General features: G+C 28.8%; 1 protein-coding gene across 1 annotated transcript in view; it reads right to left on the bottom strand.

The window, feature by feature from the left end:
- LOC107451710 (uncharacterized) overlaps positions 1-21,341 on the bottom strand; it is a 153,753-nt gene that overhangs the window by 8,071 nt on the left and 124,341 nt on the right. The window contains exon 5 of the mRNA XM_016067889.4: positions 1,555-1,929. Coding sequence (XP_015923375.2) covers positions 1,555-1,929 — 375 coding nt within the window. The remainder of the gene's footprint in view (positions 1-1,554; positions 1,930-21,341) is intronic.

Raw genomic sequence — 21,341 nt, 5'->3', positions numbered from 1 at the left:
TAGTTTTACTCCTAAGGCTAAAGATTTCTTTTTAAATAACATTTTCAGTCTATTTTTTTGTTGAAATGTACGAGTTTAAAAACGTTATATATAACAGAAGTATCAGTAAGTGTTGCAACAGATTTCAAGGGCACATTATCAGAACTAAATTAATATACGAATAATCCATACGAATCCTATCGCTTCCCTGTTATCACTACTTGCTCAGAAGCATAAGAAAAAACAGTTCATAATAGGGTGGCTCCCTTAGCTGAGTATGACGAGATATCAGGGCTGGAGTTCCTATGCAATTTTAATCCTGATGATGTGCCCTAACTGTTTATATGGCGTTTTATATAACCCTAATACTAACGGGTGTTATATAATACTAACGTTTTATATAACCCCCTGTTATAAAAAACGTTTTTAAACTCGTGCATTCTGACATAAAATAGACAAAAGAATGTCATTAAAAAACTGTAGCTTGAACAGAGTAACTGATTGTAGATTTGTAATTAAAGTACCTGAGACTGTAAGATTAAGAAATCTCATACAACAGAACATAAAAAATGTTCCACAGAGTAATTATTCACTGGATGGGTATAAGAATATATTTATTTGCATTTATTATTTACATTTTGCCACCACTAAATCTTTTTCTTTAACACGAGAAATTGTTTCACAAAGAAAATTGTTGGTTAGTTATTTTTGAAGAAAAAATGATTTAAATGCATACTGTGAAAGTAATCTGAAGGAATAAAAACTTGAATGGAATAAATATGGAGAGAGAGAGAGAGAGAGAGAGAGAGAGAGAGAGAGAGAGAGAGAGAGAGAGAGAGAGTGAGAGAGAGAAAAGGAAATTTCAATTAAATAAATACATGTTATTTAACACTTAACAGAAATAAATAAACAAGTAGTCAAATGTAATAGTCAAATGTAACTGTAACTAATTGCAGAACGAATTATTGTAGAAATTAGGAACACTCAGGGTACCGTTACTTTTTTTCCATAAAATCCATTCTTACCAGAACCAAAAAGCGAAATCCGGTATACCTCTAATTACATAAATATCACTGTAAAAGTTACGGAATATTTTACAGTAAAAGCAGATTTAACGTGAAATGGATTTTACTGATGATGCACCCAAAGTGATGCTACTTTATACGGCAACATGATTCTGAATTTTTTCTAGAGTATGAAAAAAAAGAGGATTTAGTAAAAATGGATAGAAATTTAGGTTATATCCACCTAATATACAGGGACATCTTTAAATTAGATTACTTTAATATACTTTTATAATAAATTCAAAATGTCTGTCATTTTATGCACTATAAATAATTTTGAAATAGTTTCTGAATAAATAATTTATTTCATAAATAGAAAATTAACAGTTTAATGTAAACTACTTAAAATAAATAAAAAATTTAAAATTTAAAAAAAAATCAGAATTAATGAAATAGATACAACTTCAATATTTCTCATAAATGCAATTAAAAAATACTTGTTTCATCTACTTGTATGATACAGGTAGATAATGAATTACAAGTGAAAATAATAGTTTCGTATTTAATCTACCTGTAGGTTAAATACAATCCAAACGAGCCCATGAGAGACGTTGCTCCAACAGCTGATCTCGGTGGTAAATAGACAGATAATGTGACATTATTTCCAGACGAATAGAACGCAACTCCTAAATTTGACGAAATGAGACTTCCGCAAAATAATCCGAAATCTGGTTCCATGTTGGCAGTAAGCTCGTAGAGTGTAGACAATTGTCTCAGCGGAGGTTCTTTAAATGCTGAAATGAGTTGAGAAAACCCTCGAGTCTGCTGACTTCTGAGAGTTGATCCCGGTTTTCGAAAACCATCATCGCCAAGAAAAATGTCATCGTGGCTCTCAGATAGACGAAGGTAACCTCTTTTGCATTCCAGTTTGTCTTCACTGCCATTACTAAGAAATTAAGAGAAAAAAAAACAAGAGCATTAATGTATGATTATGTTAATTTTACTATTCATTTGGAAAAGTTCATGGTATTTATCACAGTTCTTCACAGCATTGCAGATAAATTTGAAACATTTTGTGCGACTAAAGAATCAATGTTTTACAAAATAAAAACGAACATTTCTATTCAGATATATATTTCTTTTAGGAAAAAAAAATTAATTTCATTTTAACAGAAAAATTCAAATTTAATATATCATTCTTAGTTCCACAGGTAAATATATATTGAAAATAATGCGTAAATAAATAGATACCGATGTTATAGAGCAGCGGTTCCCAACATTTTTGTTGCGCGGATCACCAGTTTTGTAGAAAAGGAAACAAAAAAAACTTAGAGAACTTCTAATTACTAAATATACAAGTAAAAAAAATATAAGGACAAATTGACACATCTAGAGCCATGGTGTCTCAGGGGATAGAGCATTTGTCTGCAAATGAGGTGAACCGAAACTGTTCCGACCACAGTGCTGACGTACAAGATCCTCAGTGGATCATGGGCTTGAGTCCTCTTGCCGTCAGTGTAACCGTGGAAGGATTCCGTGACTTTCCTTTTCATGTAACGCAAATGCGGGTTAGTTCCATCAAAAAGTCCTCCACAAAAGCGAATTTCTCCCAATACTTGATCCAAGAGTTCCCTTGTCCTCTGATTTGGTTCAAAATTACGTTGAACATTAGTAGTCTTAAACCCAAAATTGAATCGTCTGTTCAACGACGTTTATAAAATAGATACATCTAACATCCGGGTTAGTTCCATCAAAGAGTCCTCCATGAAGGTAAGTTTCACCCAATACTTGATCCAGGAGTTTCCTTTTCTTCCGGATTGTATTCAAAATTAAAAGGATTTAAACATTCGTAGCCGTAAATTATACTATCATTAGTATTATTAGTATTAGTAAATATTATTATTAGTATTATTAAATATTATTATTAGTATTATTAGATATTATTAGTAGTATTATTAAATATCATTATTAGTATTATTAAAAGCACACCATATTATCAGATATGCCAACTTCCTTTGGATAGCAAATAAATATTTTCGAGTGGTAATTCGTTAATGTATGATTTTTGGATGTAGTAAATTCAATTTACAGGATTTTAACTCACCACTACTTCAAAATAATTCAAATGCTTATGTGAAATGCCATTTTTTTACAGTTAAGCATTGTTGAGCCGTTTAAAAAAGTGACAACATTAACCGAAAATCTGCAAATTCTAGTTTGTAGTTCTCTACCGTTTTCTTAAAAAAGTTTGCCGAATCCCAAGCAGATGGCATCTCTATATTATATACATACAAAAAATATTTTAGACAAGCAAAAAATATGTTTTTAGAAAACACAAAAACAAGTAATCGAAGTTTTTAAAAACAATAACCACGCAGAAAAAAAAACTTGATGGAATTTTTGGCACTGTTTGAGAGCGTAGGATGATAGAGGACAATCTTAGCCTCAAATCACTCTTAAGGGACAGTTTTTGAGGGACGTCACACATCACAAAGAATAGTGAAACGAAACTGGTAAAAACTGGTATTGGCATTTAAATTTGTCTTGGCTTAAACTTTCGACCCGTGGTTTGGGCTGGGAACCCGCTCCTATGAAATATTATTGTTCCGATTCAGCAAAATATTGATGTATTCTATTAACCGATAATAATCCCTCCGCTTAACTAATTTTCCGTTTAGCTTGTCTAACTTCTATTTTACAAACAGACATACAATAGATATATTAAATTTCTAATTTACCATTAGACAAGGAATAAAACTATAAATTTCATATTTTACAAATAGCCCTATAACGAAACTACTATATTTTTTACACAGAAGAAAAAACTAATAAATTTCTAATTTACAAATTGAATAATCTAAATTTCTAAGAAAAATTATTTATGAATATTTATTCACAGTCAACGTAAAAGTCCTTTTAACAAAACTAATTGCTTATTTAGAAAGACCTAATGCTCTTAAACTTAACTTATTTCTACCCTTACAAAGCATTTATACTATTCAGTTGACTTTTCCCGTTTTGCAGAATTTAATTTTTAAACACAAATTAATTACAAAGACTATTAGACTATTTTATTAAGATCGATGATAATGCCTTTGATGAATCTAAACTTAAGTTCAATAATTGAATGAAAACATTCACGATGATCATAGTTACGGAAATAAGTAAGCACATTAACTATTTCAGATGAATAATTATTCAAAAAGATGCAATCTGCAAACTTAAAGAAATTAATTATATCCAATTACCTACTTATGTCTAAGTTATGTCAATAATGGAATGAAAACATTCACGATGATTATAGTTACGGAAATAAGTAAACACATTAACTATTTCCGATGAATAATTATTAAAAAAGTTAAAATCTGCTAACGTAAGGAAATTAATTAAGTCTAAGTAACTCTAAAAGCACATATTTTAGATGTCAAAAAATAATAGTGAAATAAAATGATAAAATTCAATTTGTCTGAACTTCAGTTTTGGATAGAAAATCGTTGATAAGGAAGAAATCTTTAATTAAAAAATATTGAGTTACAATCCTGGGGGTAAAAACAGAAAATTAATTTATTTTCCTTTGTTTAAGAATGGGTTTTGTAATGAAAGTTTGTGAGAAAAAAAATGAATAAAGGAAATAGAAATAATATATTTCAGTTTAACAGTGAACATACAAAGGTAAAAAATTACAATTTTAAAGTTTATTAATTTTTAAAGTAATGTTGAAGTAAAAAATATTCATAAAGAAGGTTTATCTAAGTCTGTATCTGTTGACTGAAGTTATAAAATTAGCATTAAAAATATAAGAAATTGAATATTTCGTATGTGTATCTTTAATAAATTTAAATGCCGACCGGACTGTGTGGGAGGCAGGGAACTGTCCTTGCATCAGAAAGTTCCTGGGTTCGAATCCCGGGCAAGGCATTGATGTTTTTTTCTCTCTCTGTGTTCTATGTCCCTTCTCATTTGTGTGTGAATGTGTGTGAATGTGACCTGCCCTATAAACCATAACCACTTAGAGTAGGTGTTGTATAAACACCTTCTAGTAGGTGTTGTATAAACACCCGTTTATAGTGGTTGCGTGAATGGCGTGGCAGAAGTCGAATTCCTGGCCATAGATGGCGCCACTGAAAAACAGGAACTATCGCACCCCCACTACCTAAACAGGCGTACGACAAAATAAATAAATAAATAAATTTAAATGATGAGATTTTAGTAGCGAGAAAAATTTATTAAGAACGCTGTTCATGAAATTCACTTGTCTCAAAGTGCATTAGTCCACTCACTAGTACAAAGAGAATAAAAATCTGGTTAAAAAAACTGTATGGTATGGTACTAATATTTCTGGGAAAAAACATAAATCTGGTTAATAAAGCAAAGCTATGCGATATTTAAATAATTTATTTGGTAATTTTTCTATTCATGTCGTAATGGTTTATTGGGAACTTTGATTTTCAAAATATTATTACACACTAAGTAAAAAAAAAACTTAATTTAATTCAAATTCGATGTTTACGTGACTCGTATAGTGAAACGCAAATAAAATATTTTAACTAATATTTGATGTTGTAACTTTTGATGTTATGAATAGCTATGTAGGAATATTGGTGAAACCTCTTTGAATCTTAATTTAATTCAAATTCAATGTGTTTGTGACTCCTATTGTAAAACACAATTAAAATATTTTAATTAATATTTTACTTTTGATATTATAAAAAGCTATCAGCGAGAACATTGTAGTATAATTATCCTCTTTCAACTTTATCCTTTGCTTATTAATATTGAAATTAAAAAGAAAGATTCAATAATTGATTCTTCTAAACCCCTAGATGACTAAAGTAGACCCATTTAGTGTTTTTCCACATGGAGAAAAAATATGGGCAATATTACAGCACTATGGGTAATGACATTTCTTGTTAGAAAAAAACAACAACGTAATTCTGGATAATAACACCAAAATTTAAGTCATTTAAACCATTCAGTTTTTAACTTTTCTGCTCATATGGAAAAAGTTTGCTTTGAAAATTCTGTTTTTTAAAATTATAGTTCTTATTACCACGCATTTAGTTAAAGAAAATAAAACTGAAAAATAAATTTAACCGAAAAAATGGCTTTTATGCCATGCTTTAAGTTATCACGACAAAATTAAAAAAATTTATAATAGAATATAAAACTATATTTTATTGTTAATTTTTCCACAATCATTTACCAAAGTGCTGCGGTAAAAACTTAGGGCTTTCTGGTGTTCCCTTAGAGCCAGAAACACCGTAAAATTTTACTATATTCTGTTAGTTTTGAGCACACTTTTTTCCGCTAATCAATTCATCCATTTTTTTGGTTTTGTAATTAATTTTATTACTTTTCATGTTTAACGGAATAAATATTTAAAGCTTTAAAAAAATAATGTAGGGTAAAAATGTCTTGCTCCACTGCATTACAGTTAAACAATATCAAAGTTGTTTTTTTTTAAATCAAATTTAAAATTATAGTGCTTTCTTAAAAACTTACAAAAGATAATTGAAACTACATTAAACTACATTTAATATAAAAAATAATCAAATTATTTAAAAATTTGTTTGCTTGGAATGGTTTAATTACTCTGCATATGCGTTTATCACAAGCTTCAACTTTAAGAAAAAATGTAAAAAGGCAGTTTGAATAAGCAAATCCACTATGGATGTACAATTCAAAACAAATGTACAGAGAGCTTATTTAAAAATAAATTTTATTTTGTCCGCAATCAACTAGTTTATATACTTTTTAAAATCCTTTTAAAGAACGAGTTTAATTACTTTTTTTAACACTCTTATAGGACTAAATGTTAACTAAAATGTAATGTTTATTTTAAACTCTTAAGTTATTTCAACGCAGCGTACTTAATGTGTTTATTTTCACATATTAGGTTCAAAATATTTTCATATAATTAGATTATAATACAAAAAATAAATGAATTTCTTAAGCTCATATTTATTTTATGAAGCTAATAGAAATTCCCAAAGTTATCAATGAATATGCAGTTACTAATTACGATTTTTCCATCTGAACTATAAAGTAAATATATTTTTCTGATGAGAAAAGAGAAAAAAGAAACTTTTCGATTATTGAATTTTCATAAATAAAAGTTAAAAGAATAACTATCGCTTATAAGAAAATATATAGGTTTATATTTAAAAAAAAATCCAGCTCTAAGATAAATCGTTGAAAATAGATAAATGTTAGTTTAAGTATGCATGAAACACATATGCAAAAACACATAACTTAATTGCTTTATTACAAATCTTTACTTAGGGCTTCAAAAACGTAATGGTTGCTCTAAACTTATAATTATACATGTTATCATTTTTAAAATGATGGAAAATATCTAGCAGCAAACTGTCCATCTAATTAACTATAAAGTTTACGGTAAAGAACATGTTTTACCCTTACGATTTTCAAACCGTTTACTACTAGTACTGATAAAAAAGCTATGAATACTAAACTCAGCGGTTTTTAACCATTTACAACTAGCATGGTTTCAAAATAGCTAAAAAAAAGAAAATTCAAGTGAACATTGGAGATAGTTTAGCAGCTTTATGGTGTTGCCATCTAAACGTGAATGAGACTATCGTATTTTAATATTCTAAGGTCATAAAATGGGGAGTGCAAGATACTAGAAACTCTTCGTGTGTTGAAGGGAATGAAGGAAATGTTGTGCTGTCAATGTTGGGATTCGAATACCCGTTCTGTCAGTCATGAGATTGTCAGTCATGAGATTGAATTATGCCTATTGGCTGTGTACCCATCCTCAAGGAACTAAATGGCTTCAGTTGGTCAAATTGGTTGGTGCTATAAATTTCTGGCTCGTAAACCGTAATAGGTGAAAGTAGTTAATAAACGGTTTTTCTCACACTTCGAATACCATTTTATTTATGGTTATTTGACTTATTTGCTTGAATATGGTAAAATAACAATTAAATAAATTTTATGTAACCATTTTTCTTTGAAATTTCTAACAGTCTAATATTAATCATTTTAACATATTTTAGGTGTGTGTGTGTTTTTTTTAAAAATATTCAGTTATTAAACGTACTCTTATATAACTGATTTACGATACATACAATAATTAAAAGTCATTAAAATATTTTTATTTACCAATAGATGCATATTCGTGATTAAGAATTTATACATTATTTATTTTTACTTTTCAGCAATAGAATGAAATTATTGCTGCTACGTGACAAAAGCAAAAAAAAAAAAGAGTTAGTAAAATTTCTTTAATAAATAAGTTTTGAAAAATATTGTACAATAAAAATACAAATTCCGTCATTGAATAAATCTTTCATGTCTAAATATAAAAATAAAGAAATTTCAGATCTAAGTGGTTAATGAATCGTCTAAAATAGATTAAGAATCATCTGTCATCAGATTTTTGAAACATGCATAAATTTAAAACTTCCAGAATTTTCTAGTCTTGTGGAATGTTTACACAAATCCTTTTTTTCTTCTATTTAAAGTTGTTTTTCTTTTCTTCACCTGACGTAAATTATGTTGATGATTATTTGTGAAATATTGGCTACTAAATAACAACCAAAGAAAAGCTAATGTCCCATATTTTTCAAGAATTTTCTGTCAAAGAACTCGGCAATAAATCACACTTGATCATTAGGAGCGATAGAAACATCTTTCTTTTTCTTCGCCAGAACTTAAAGAAAAGAAATCACCATTGAAAGATAAATATTGCTACATTTGAAAAGAGAGTTATAGAAAAATTATCTGAATTTTTTTCAATTTTTCTAGTTATCGAAGAATAATAAGTTTGTATTGAATTCATGTTTAAGAGATTTTTTATTTAATAATATCTGTTTTACTCACAGAAATAAAGAAATGTTTTCTGTTAGTAGGCAAATAAAGAAATTTCTTGAGATATATTTCGATAATGAACTGCGAAAATAAAAAAAAAAGTAAAAGTGTTTCCTTTTCGCAATTATCCTTTTTACATTTTTCTTTCAAAAATACACAAAGCATCTATATTTTATTAAAAAATGCATCATAAGCAAAAGTATTTTGATTTATAAATCAATTTAAATGCACTTTAAAAGCATCAGTAAACCGTCTAAAAATAATATCAATTCATTTATAGTCTTTTAATGTTTAAATTAACAATTAATCTCTTTATATATCCCTTTCATTAAATTCTATTAAAAATCAAACTTCTTGAACTTTTTTTTTCCTTAGGAAAAATAATAGTCATTCCTTTCAATAAAAAAATATTAAAATTCAATTATCATCTTAAAATTTAATTATCTTAGCACAACGTAATTATCATCTACAGTTATTAAAATTTAATTATCATCTAATAGCTTCAAAAAGAAATATAAAATTTGCACGGCCCTTAAAATAACAATAAATTTGAAAAGCAAATAAATCATGCATTTTTAGACAGGTAAGGGAGGATAAAATAATTTATTTAATCTTTCTCGCACATTTTCTTTGCTAGATTGAAGATCTGAAACGAAGTATCTCAAAGTTGAAAATAAATAGCGCAACTCTTCTAAATTGCAGTTAATAAATTTATCTACTTGATATTTCATTTTTATTTTAGTCAAACGAAGCACAAGCCCTTAAAATTCTCAGCGCCAGGCAATTGCCTCAGAGCACGTAATTCTACACTATGTTATTGATGAACTACCCCAAACACCACTAATGTGTTTTCTTAAAGGTCCTCGGAAAGTGAGGATGATTAAAAAAAAAAATTGCAACAACTTTCTTACCGGGAAACTTTATTAGAGTGCTTCAGGGTAAAAAGGTTGTTCTTCGAAATTACTGCACTAATTACATTTACCCATTCAGTGAAGTAGTTATTGACTTCTTGGAAAACACCCCAGTAATAAACTAGTAAAAAGGAAAAAAAAGGAGGTTGTTCTGAAACGTCTTGTAGATTAAATTTTATAGTTTCCTCTCAGCAGTTTGTGAATAATAAAAGCTGCCATGTTACTGCTTGGGTTAGAGGCTTGCAAATATTGCATTAGAAGAGGTAGTAATTATCATTGACTGGTAATGAAAGTGCGAGTTATTAAACACGTCATTTCGCCGATAGGTTCTAGGATGGGGTGTCATTACAAGAGTTTGTCCATTAAAGTTGTCAACGCCTTGCGTGTTCTCCAGAAAATTGACGCTGAAATTAAGACAGGCAAGATAAATGAAGCGTTTCTCACTCAGTTTGGCTCTCGGAGGAAATTAACATGAAACTTACGGACTATTTTTTTCTTCTTTCTATTCTGAATTAAGCAGAAATTTAACGCAAATAGATCAACCAGCATGAGGGACAAAAATTATAATAAGAATGTGAATTTCATGCATGATATCTAAGTTTAATTTGTTCCATAATATGATTTGCAAAGTATAGTGCGCAGAGAAATAAAAAAAACTGCAGGAAAATTAAATAACGTTTGAGGATCTTCATGTTCTAGGATTTAATCTTAAAGGATCGAATTACAAAATTACGACTTTTCAAAATTGGAGTTCTCTGGAACTATTTAACCGATTTCGTTCAAGTTATGTTCCACCAATTCCAACTTTCTATTTGAAATTTCATTTTTTAAAATTGTATCAAAATTCTATACCAAACAATTTAGAATTTTCCTACTATTATTAAACGAAACAGCCAATACAATACCAATACAGTTTTCCTCAAGTTCAATATCTATATGGGTAATTAATTGCAGTTGTCTTATATTGTAATCAATGTGATCAATTTACCATGTGATTAATAAATTTAATTGAATACTTTGGAGCAAAATTTTTCTAATGTTGTTGAGGCATTTTTATTGGCCGGAAATTCATATGGTAGGATACAGTTTCCTCTTATTGACATTCATATTCTTTGGTAGTAATCAGCATAATATTATAATATTTTTTTATTTTTAGGTGAAAGGTGAGGATGGAAAATAAAACAGGCTCATCAATAAAAATAAATGCCGATCCTGGCACATTTTTTAAAATCATTAACTGTGCCACTTCCATCTTTTTGAGTCTAGAGATCTACGCTTAACCAGACTGCTAGGTAAGAGATATAAAATTGAAAACTAATATTAGAAAATAATTATTAATTGACAAATTATAATAATGCAGGAAATATTTTAATTAAAAAAATTAAATAAGTCTTTGCTTTATCTAATTTTTAGACTGGACAGCATAGGCAAGCATGTTGATGAAATAAGCATTTCGCAGAAATTCAGCAATATACATATATCAAATGTTTGAAATATTGTTGAGTGAATGCTAGAACTGGCGGCAGCTTTATTGCTAGCAATTAGATTGGGACCTCTTCTGACTTGGAAGCTTACTGTTATAGATTTTTATTTAATTATTTTTTTCCCTTTAAATTTCGTAACATTGATTACGAAGCTTATACTAATTGCTTTAAAACAGAATAGCAGTAAGTTTGGTAATTGATTGATTTAATTTGAAAGTTAATTGATATTTACTTATGACTTTGCTACAAATATTTATGTTTTAAATTTACTACTACCAACAGGGGGGAAGAGTCAGTCAAAATCCAATTTAATTTTAAGCTCGTTTTATTAAGAGAGTTAAAAATTAAAAAAAAATTCATTTTTCTTTACAGATTCGTATCTATCCTAGACACCTACTTGTAAATAAAATAAAATTAAATTAAATTTAAAAAAATAAAATAAAATAAAATAGAATAAAATAAAATAAAATAAAATAAAATAAATAAAATAAAAATAAAATGAAAGTGAAATAAAAATAAAATAAAAATAAAATAAAATAAGATAAGAATAAAATAAAATGAAAATAAAATAAAAATGAAATAAAATAAAATAAAATAAAATAAAAATAAAAATAAAAACAAAATAAAATAAAATAAAATAAAATAAAATAAAATAAAATAAAATAAAATAAAATAAAATAAAATAAAATAAAAATAAAATAAAATAAAATTAAATTAAATTAAATTAAAATAAATAAAAATAAAATAAAAATGAAAATAAAAATAAACATAAATGTAGAATGTAAATATATCTCTTTTGTGGCACCATGAACTAGGGTATATATGCATTACTAGCACCATTATTATGTATTATCAATTCCGTTAGATTGGCTTAATTAATAAAATAGTGTTAAAAATTGTTAAAATGTTTATTATTTATTTAGATTAGTTTTGTTATATTACCTTAAGCAGTAATTTAAATGTCGTTGACAAGTTAGTTAGATGTCAAGTATTTATTTAGATTCATTTTGTATTTTTATAGAAATAAAAACTTAGTTTAATTATTGAGATTTATTTTTGATCCTTTCTAAAATAGCCAAAGAAAATTTAAATATAAACTGTGCTGTGGTGCCGCATAGTGCAATGTCAATTATTGGTGGCTGAGTTTGCCTTTTATTTGAGTGATAGCACATATACATTATGCGGTACTTGCGTTATGGTGCGAAATGTGCTTGAGGAAGTAGTACAGCACGTAATGGAGCATTAGATTGAATTATCCTATTATCTCACTACAGAGAAGGAAATAGTTCTAATATTTCTGCTATCTACTATGCTGAAATGCCACAGACTCATATTTAAAGTAGTTTGTGTGTTTCAATGGCTGCCGGATAAATTTTAAATTATTACAAAAAAATCAGTACATAAAAATTCGTGGACATCTCTTGAAAATAGTTAAAAATTGAAATCAAAGTACTTCTGTGCGGAAAACAATTTAGTTAAAAATCTGGTTAATATATATTGTTTAAAAATAATTAAGCTTTTAGGATTGAAATAGGGGTTGATGAATTACAATGTTTAAATACAATTGTGCTGTGCATTTGTGCTTGGTTAACATTAAAGTTTATATGCTGTGTATGATATTTTTGAAAGGAGAGCAAGCTGGTCCCCAAAGTGTTACAATGAAATAATTTTAGAAAAAAAGTAAGATTCGCTTCATTAATTCTACACCACATGATTCCTTAGACACTAACTCAGTAAGTACTGAAACGCTTTAGAATTGAACCTACACCACATGGGGTTATTACAAAGCTATTGTAATTGTAAGGAATTGAAGACTGGAATGTGTTAATTACGTTTCGTACTTGGTTTTAATAAAAATAATGACTCTTCTAGAATTTTCATGAATTTGTTGAAGTTAAATTTATTTCAAAAATAACTTACTCTGTATTCTTTTCTTTTTTCTTCGCAAGGTTGTTGCAAATTAGAGTACCTCGTTTCTCGTTTAAACAACCATCCTATACATTATTGCAAGATATAAGTGGAAGTAAATTATTTCAAACCATAAACTTGCACATCATTAGCCTAGAGATCATTTCACTAATTGGGATTGTTCCACTAATTACAGGCTTAAGTATTGAAGCAATTCATCGTAAAGCGCAGTAAGTGCTAAAACAACACGGGGGTAAATGATCGTACTTCATGTATCATTAATAACATGATGTCGAATTAGGCTTGGTCCAGCCACGGTTAACAGTTAATAAATGTTTTAAAGCAAAGTAAGAGTAATCTCTTCCTACTTTTTAATTACTAAGCTGAGGAAAATTAATTAATATTTTTCGGAGTTGGTTTAATCTGAATTATGGAAGCAATCTTTAAAGAAAGTAAGTAAGAAATATTTAACTACTTTGTAAGTGAGCCGTAAAACTTTGATGGTTTTGCGGTTTTCGCATGTAAATTAAATAGCATCGAAAAAATTGAATAATAATATACTTAATGTTTAAAGGAAGATTTTTTTTACACAGTAAACACTGCAGTGCAATATCTCTTTGAATTTGAAGTTGAATAATTCAAAACATTGCGTGAAAGAGTATTTTATTAAGAGCTAAAGCCAAATCGAGCATTCAAATATAATTTAAAGGTTCAGTTAAATCTAAACACCATTAAAATAATTAAAAAAAATTGTGATCGCTTTATTGCAATCACTGGTTAACCATTGGTCTAACGCTTTTTTTTCTGGTTTGACCCGATAAACGCAACATTTCAGATCATGGGTTGCAAAAACTGTCTCAACTGATGTTTGCCGTCGGATTGGTTTTCAAATCCTGGCTATATAGAAGTTTCAAGAAGTCACGAAATACTTTTCCTTCTTCAGTATTCATATTTGTATTAAAATCACCGTCAAGACAGTAATTATAAGTTAATAATAAAAGAATATAAAAATACTTAATTGTGTAAATAAAAATACTTTATTATGAACGACTGCTGGTGAAAATAAAAAGAAAAAAAAATTCTAAAAAAAATATCAAACTTCAGTGGTCACCATAGCAACGCATGCAATTATGACGCATGCGCACTGTTTACTATTACTCTTGAACACAGTTGAAAAGTGTGATGACGTCCAAATAAAATGCTCACGCCATCATAAACCCAAAACAAAACCCCTTTTGCCGATCGGTAACAGAATGGTCACACAGTGCCCAAGCATATTCACACCATTCGTAAACTGCTTTCGCTTCCCAAAATGCCAAATTTGGGGTTTTGTCAGTCGGTAGTTTATATTCGAGCACGAAATTATGTGATTTTATTGTTATCTTGCACAATGCTCTACAATTTTAGACACTATAGTTTGCCATTATAAAATGTAAGTCTGTTTTTAGTCGTTTATTGAAGATAATTGTATTTTATTTCAATACCTGTCAATTGTATCAAATAATTTTCTAATATTTAATTTCCATCAATTTTATTCCATCAAATGAAATTTGAACTTTTTTTTGCTATGCGCATGTTTGATTTACTAACTAATTTTAATTCACGAATTAGTGTGTGCAGGCATCCAAAGTTAACTATTCTTATTTAAAATTGAATTGTTATATTAACTTCACTAACCCTTATGTATATTGCATTTATTGTAATTATAAACTTAAGTGTTTCAAAAAAATAGTGGCAATTACTTTACACCAAAAGTTTTGCAAAGGAACATTCCATGTAATTCAAAATATCTTAAATTGCCCTTTATGTTTATTTACACCACGAACTATCTCTGGGGCTTTAACTCATAAATTGTTTTGCAAAGTAGCTGCCACCAATTTAGGTGTTTCGATACATGAAAACATTTTGCATAGCGCAGTTTATCTTTATACATTTGGAAGAACATAGTGATATCTTTATTCCATAAGTTAACAAACAGCGAGGTAAAATGTTTACAAGTACCATGAATTCGATCAAAGGAATAGGATTTTGATTTATCTAAAGAGAAGAACTTTAAACAAACGTAACTGAAATGTTTGGTAAAATGTAAAATTTATAGAGTCAAACGATGATTAATTGGTTGAAGAGACTCAAGCATCATAGAAATATGTGCTCACATATGTTTAATTAATCTCAAAGTTTAGAATCAATTAATTTTAAGGTGACGCCCGGTGGCTAAGCGGTAGCTTTTCGCGCTTTCGTGCCACTGGTCCCTGGTTCGATCCTCGGGCCGGGCAAGGTTGACTCAGTCTTTCATCCCCTCAGTGGGTCGATAAATGAGTACCAAGCATGCTTGGGAACTAAACACTGGGAGTTCCGCGTTCGGCTGACCACCTGGCCGGAACATCTGCTACTGCCCCCAGAGCCCATGGTCAGGAAAACTGAGGTGGGCACAGTAGGCCTTGGCCCTCTATGGGCTGTCACGCCGCTGAGTGAGTTAGAGTTAGTTAATTTTAAGGTAAATTTAATCAATAAATAACCGTAAAATCCCTTTTTACCGGAACATGCAATGGAACAAAAAAACTGATGTACCGTAATTTTTACTGTAGTAATTGCCGTAAAATCGCTGAATAAAATTAAATATATATTACTATAAAAATTACTGTATAACATTTTAGGATAAACCAGGATTTTACGTTAAACTGGATTCTATGCAAGATGCATCAACCAGTGGCCCCCATCTCCCCAGCTCTTGGGCGCATTCATCCCCCCCCCCAAAAAAAAATTGCTAACTTCCTACTTCCATGCTAGCTTGTTCATTTATGTACTTAAAAAATTCTCTCGTCTAAATTCCCCCCCAAACTATTCGTTTTTTTCAGTGTAAAAATCCCCCCCAAGCTTCAAGTGGGCGCATCGTGCGCTCACCTTCCCCCCTGATGGGGGCCCCTGCATCAAGCATGCTTCTATCTACCGTGATTAGATCCGGTATTTTTCACTATGTATTAAGAAGTAAAAAATTACCATATTGTTATTGATGCCAATGATGATTAATTAAATTTGGTAATAGTTAATAATTGAAGCAAAAAAATAAGCTACGCACTAAAAAGCAAAATTAATGAAAAAATGTTACGAATTTGTCTAAGAGAAGCGTAAAACCCTGAGCAACAGTAACCTAACGCCAAAGCCCATTACCTAACAAAAAGTTTTGCTCCAATATCCAGTAAGACTTCCTTTTTACACTTTTGAAATGGACAAATTATTATTGGCTCGAATAATAAATATTTAATTTTAGCAATTGTTATTAATTGAATATAAATAAAAATTAAGCTATGTTCTGAAAAGAAAAAATAATGGGGAAACGGGACCAAGTAATTTAAGAGAAGCGTGAAAAACCGCCATGACGCCAATGACGTTTAGTTAAAATTTTATTTCATCATGATTGGTGCAATATACATATGGGTACAATTAGCAATATACTAATATACCAAATATACTAAAATAGGTTCTATTAGAATATTTAGTACCTACAAAACTTCGCCAGTACTGAGCAGTTTTAATATAGGCACAGTAGAAAGAATAATTTTACGGCCTCACGGAAGGAGTAAGAAAAGGAGTAAATTGTTTGATTGTGGAAAATTTGCCTATCATGAGTTGGCAAATTAAATTTCTTTTTCCAGTTAAACTTCATTTTTACGCTTTTGAAGCCCTGCTAGTTGTAAATGACAAAATACCGTATAGTTTTGTATTTATGATTTTTTAGTCACACAAGTGGTAAAGTGTTTCAAATGCAAAATGGTTTTTATTTTAAACCCTACGGTTAATTGGGTGGACAAAATGCTGCCTGTTATTAATTTTAGAATGAAAATTTCTAACAGTGTGGCATCAAATGTTAAGAAAACAATACAACAAGATTAAAATCAAATTATTAGAAGTCTTTTCTGTTCCTTCCGTATGGATCTTGAGTTATTTTATTTTTACAATATAATCGATTAAATTTGCCAATTCAAATGAAAAAAAAAAAAAAAAACTAAAACGACGAGACTCTCGAGACAGAAAATTAAATTATTTCTTCTTGGTTTCGCACAACGTAATTTATTAAATCCAATTTACTAGTTTATTATACCATAGACATAATTTTATTCTGTTTAACTAAGATGCATAATATATACTAAGATAATACACTGAATTTTGTTAACTTCTTTCAACTAAATAATTTATTATAATAAATTTCCATCCTATTACTCTTATTATATTTTTAAGTGGAGGAAACTAATCTACTTCTACACTAATAGTTAAGAACAAAGGTATAAAACAGAGTGGATTAAAGCTTTTTTTATTTTAGTTTATCGAATAAAAATGACTAATTACACCCAAGATATACCAGATTAAAAATAAATATTTTTATTATTAAAGGCTGAGTTAACTAAATTTATAATGATATTCATTGATTGTTTGCATAAATTCTCTGGCATTGATAAATGATAAAAGATTTTAATACTTTAAGGATGGGAGGTCATTTACACCAAACGAGAACTATTTTCACTTCCGAAAATGCCGATGTTAGGGGGTTTTGATTTTATTTTATAATCGCCGTTGAACAGCCAACCTACTTTTGGGTTCACGACTGTTCAACTCCGTAGCCTTGTAACTTTGAACCCAATCCAGAAGACAAGAGAACTACAGGATCAAGTATTTGGAGAAATTTTGCCTTCATGAAATACTTTTTTATGGAACTAACCCGCATTTGCATACATGAAGAGGAAAACTATGAAAACCTTCTACGGTTGATCAGATGGCAAGGAGACTCTAACTTGTGATCTGTATATCACTAAGGATATTTTACGTCAGCACTGTGGTCAGTGCGAGCCGGGTGCGAAATTTGTATCGACCAGCGATCTCTGGGATTCGAACCCGTTTCACCTCATTGGGAGGCGAACACTCAATTCTCTGAACTACCACTACTCGAGGGGCTTTGAGTAAAAATCACCAGTTTTCTTTCAAACAGAGAATGAGTTTGAACAGGAATCTACGGCACTGTTATATGTCCTCGCCAAACCAAAAGCTCACTTGTAAAATATATCTACATTTGTATTATTTAGTTCGGTAATAAATCTAACTATATTTTAATTTTTTAAATCTTTGGGAAATGTATTAAGTGATTTAATTATGAATCAACCAACTACCGCTCTGTTGAGTCTAGTTAAAATCCATATCAATATTTTCTCTGTGCTGTGTGTCTGTTTGATTTACGAATTAATTTTAATTTAAGTATTAATATATGTACGTATTCTATATTAATGATTTTTACTCAATTTTGAATCGAAAATATAGTTTTACTGATTCTTATGTGTACTTTATCTTACTGTTGTCATAAATGTTAGTGCTACTAAATACAAAAAAAATGGTGCCAGCTGCTTTAAACCAAGTAGTTAAAAAGAACATTCGTGGCGTACTGGAACATCATTTTGGTGTTAAGTAGTCACCAGCATTTTCGTTGCTAAAACACTCGGCAATATTCTTCAGTGTCGGAGTTTAGATACCTAGCTTTTGGCATAAAGTAGTAGAATCAATGACAGCTAAACTAGATCCAAATATTTTATTTACTTTACTGGATTTTAGTTCACTGAGTTTAAAAAATTAGTGATCATCTCCATTTTGGTGATGAGCCCCCCCCAAAAAAACAAAGAATTTCTGAAAGACAGCCTTTAGTTATAGATTATGCATCAAAATCTAAATGTTTTTTAATAAGATGTAATAAATCTAATATTTGCTTTTCAAATTACTCCCCTGTACTGAAAAGAATTTTTAAAAAAATTGACAGCTGATTCGTAATCTACAAAAATTAGTTATATCCAATTTCAAGCTTTGCTTAAGATTTTAACTTAAGTTTAAAAATCATCATGCACTTGAAAGGTTTTCTATAAATATTTAATTATTGACTAGTATTATTTTATTCAATAGTGGTCAAAAGAATGTTAGTTGAATGGTTATGTTTGACATCATTTTAAGGAACGAAATTTTATCATACAAATCGCAAAATTTGATCGAAATCGGTTGAATAGTTCTCGAGAAATCAAATTTTTATTCTTTAAGGTTTTTAAAATTGGGTAACTCAAATACTATTTGACCAATTCTGCTCAATTTTTTTCCACTTAAAACCACATTCTTAAAATAATTTGAAAATCTGTATACCTCACAATTAAAATAAAATTATTACTAAGTAAAATAATAAAAAAAAATATTAAAAAATAAGTTTTGCACAGGATTAAGAAATCATCCTTGAATAAAGAAATTTTACAACTGTGTGTAAAAAAAATTTAGTCTTAAATGAAGCAAAATTTTCAAAATGTGGCAAAATGCGCAAAAAGTACAATTAACATAAAGGTGTCCTAGCTTTGGATTGCTCTCCTGACTTAAATATTGGGACCATGTTTTCTAGATTACGTCTACCTGTTATATTTTGGGGGTCATAAATCCAAATACGTTGAAAAAAAGATATGTTTATTCAGAGAAAGTACGTTTGTGCCTGATTTCGTAACTTAAAATATCATCTGCACTAATAAATTAGCAGATTTCAGGTCAAATGTAGGAACATTTGAAAATTTCTTCTAATACTTGAAAATCCGATAATTAAATCAAAAGTTACTGTGGTGTAGCATTTTTTAATTTTTTTCGCAGCCTCTTAACCACTAAAACTAATTTTTAAGTTGCTTCCTGATTTGAAACATTTATTAAAGTGTATTTTATTATAATAAGACATTAGTATCACACTTATTAATAGCTGTTAAATTTAACTATTCCCATGTTATAAACTACGATACAAGTAATATCCAAAGGGATTCGTAATCGTATGTACTCATTGAAAATCAACAAGGTATAATTTCCCAGAATACAATAACCATCTATCATTACAGTGGACGTGTTAATTCAAATTGCTGAAGTTGAACTAAATTAGTATATATACTGGTAGCTCACTTGAAACACCCGGACCGGTTAGTATGTTTAAGAACATAGTATTAACGATGCAGTTCTGTGATGAATTTATTTAGGATGTTGATTTCCCTGACGTCGAAGTTAGAGAGTTACCATTGCTATGAAATGTTCAATTTTACATTTTAAAATGATATAAAACATACCATTTTATTTATGAAATATGGTAATTAATAGTAATCGAAATTGTTACAAATAAAAACATCTTAAGTATGTTTTATGTTATCTTGTTGTAAAAAATAATAATATAATTTTCACTTAAATTTTCGTAAGGATTTGAAAATTCGATTTAAAAATATAACAATGCGCAAAATCTAAACAGATTTAATTTAAAATTGTGCATAACTTCATCTTTTTTTAAAAAAAAATCTTTTTAAGTTTATTTTCTCTCTTTGCTCTTATTTTTAAGAAATTACCTAATGGTTTTGAAAATCAGATAAATAAAATTGTGATTCAAATTCATTGTTGAATTGATACTCTGCTTAATTATTAGCAGTCTTTAGATATATTTTTTTGGTAAAATTGCCAGATACTTTGTTTAAGCCTAGACCAACATAGTTTTAAACGTTTCTTATACGTAACTATAATTTCAGAAAGTCAGTTTTATACTTTTAAGCTAAAAAAAAGGGTTCAAGATCTTTCTTCATAAAGAAGTAATATATATACATATATATTTATGTATGTATGTATGTATTGAGAAATATTGACAAAACATGGAAAATAATAAAGATTAATTAAAAGAGAAGAAGGAAAATTTTAAAAATAAAATTATTCTTAAAAAACACTAAAATTTTTTTATGTATCTTAAAAAAAAAGAAAGAAAGAAAAAAACATTAAAATTCCAGAAAACAAAATAAAAAAAAAAGATATAACTTCTTCATCAGCTCACACGGTTATATCCAAAAAAAAGAGTGCTTTATAATATAGACTAAGCAAAATATATCAATACAATTGTGTGAGGAGCACTCAAAAAAAAGTTTTATTTGTTTTATGAAACGAAAATAGAATTCCAAAATTAAAAACTATGTATGAAATAAAACAAATGAAGCAAAAAACAGAACATAATAAGTAAAGGAAATATATAACAAAACACGAAAAGAAATCAGTAAAGCGAGGAGCGAATTCAAATGAACTTACGCGTGCCAGAATCATTCAAGAATGATACAAAATATTTTTGTAATATGATTGCCAAATGACAAAATATGAAAACAAAAGCTTAAATAATGTGATCTCTTATAGCGCGTCCTGACTGC

Source organism: Parasteatoda tepidariorum, chromosome 7 (assembly GCF_982258835.1).
Source record: "Parasteatoda tepidariorum strain Cologne lab strain chromosome 7, Ptep-v5.0, whole genome shotgun sequence".
NCBI lineage: Eukaryota > Metazoa > Arthropoda > Arachnida > Araneae > Theridiidae > Parasteatoda > Parasteatoda tepidariorum.
This window is presented reverse-complemented; position numbering and strand designations above follow the sequence as displayed.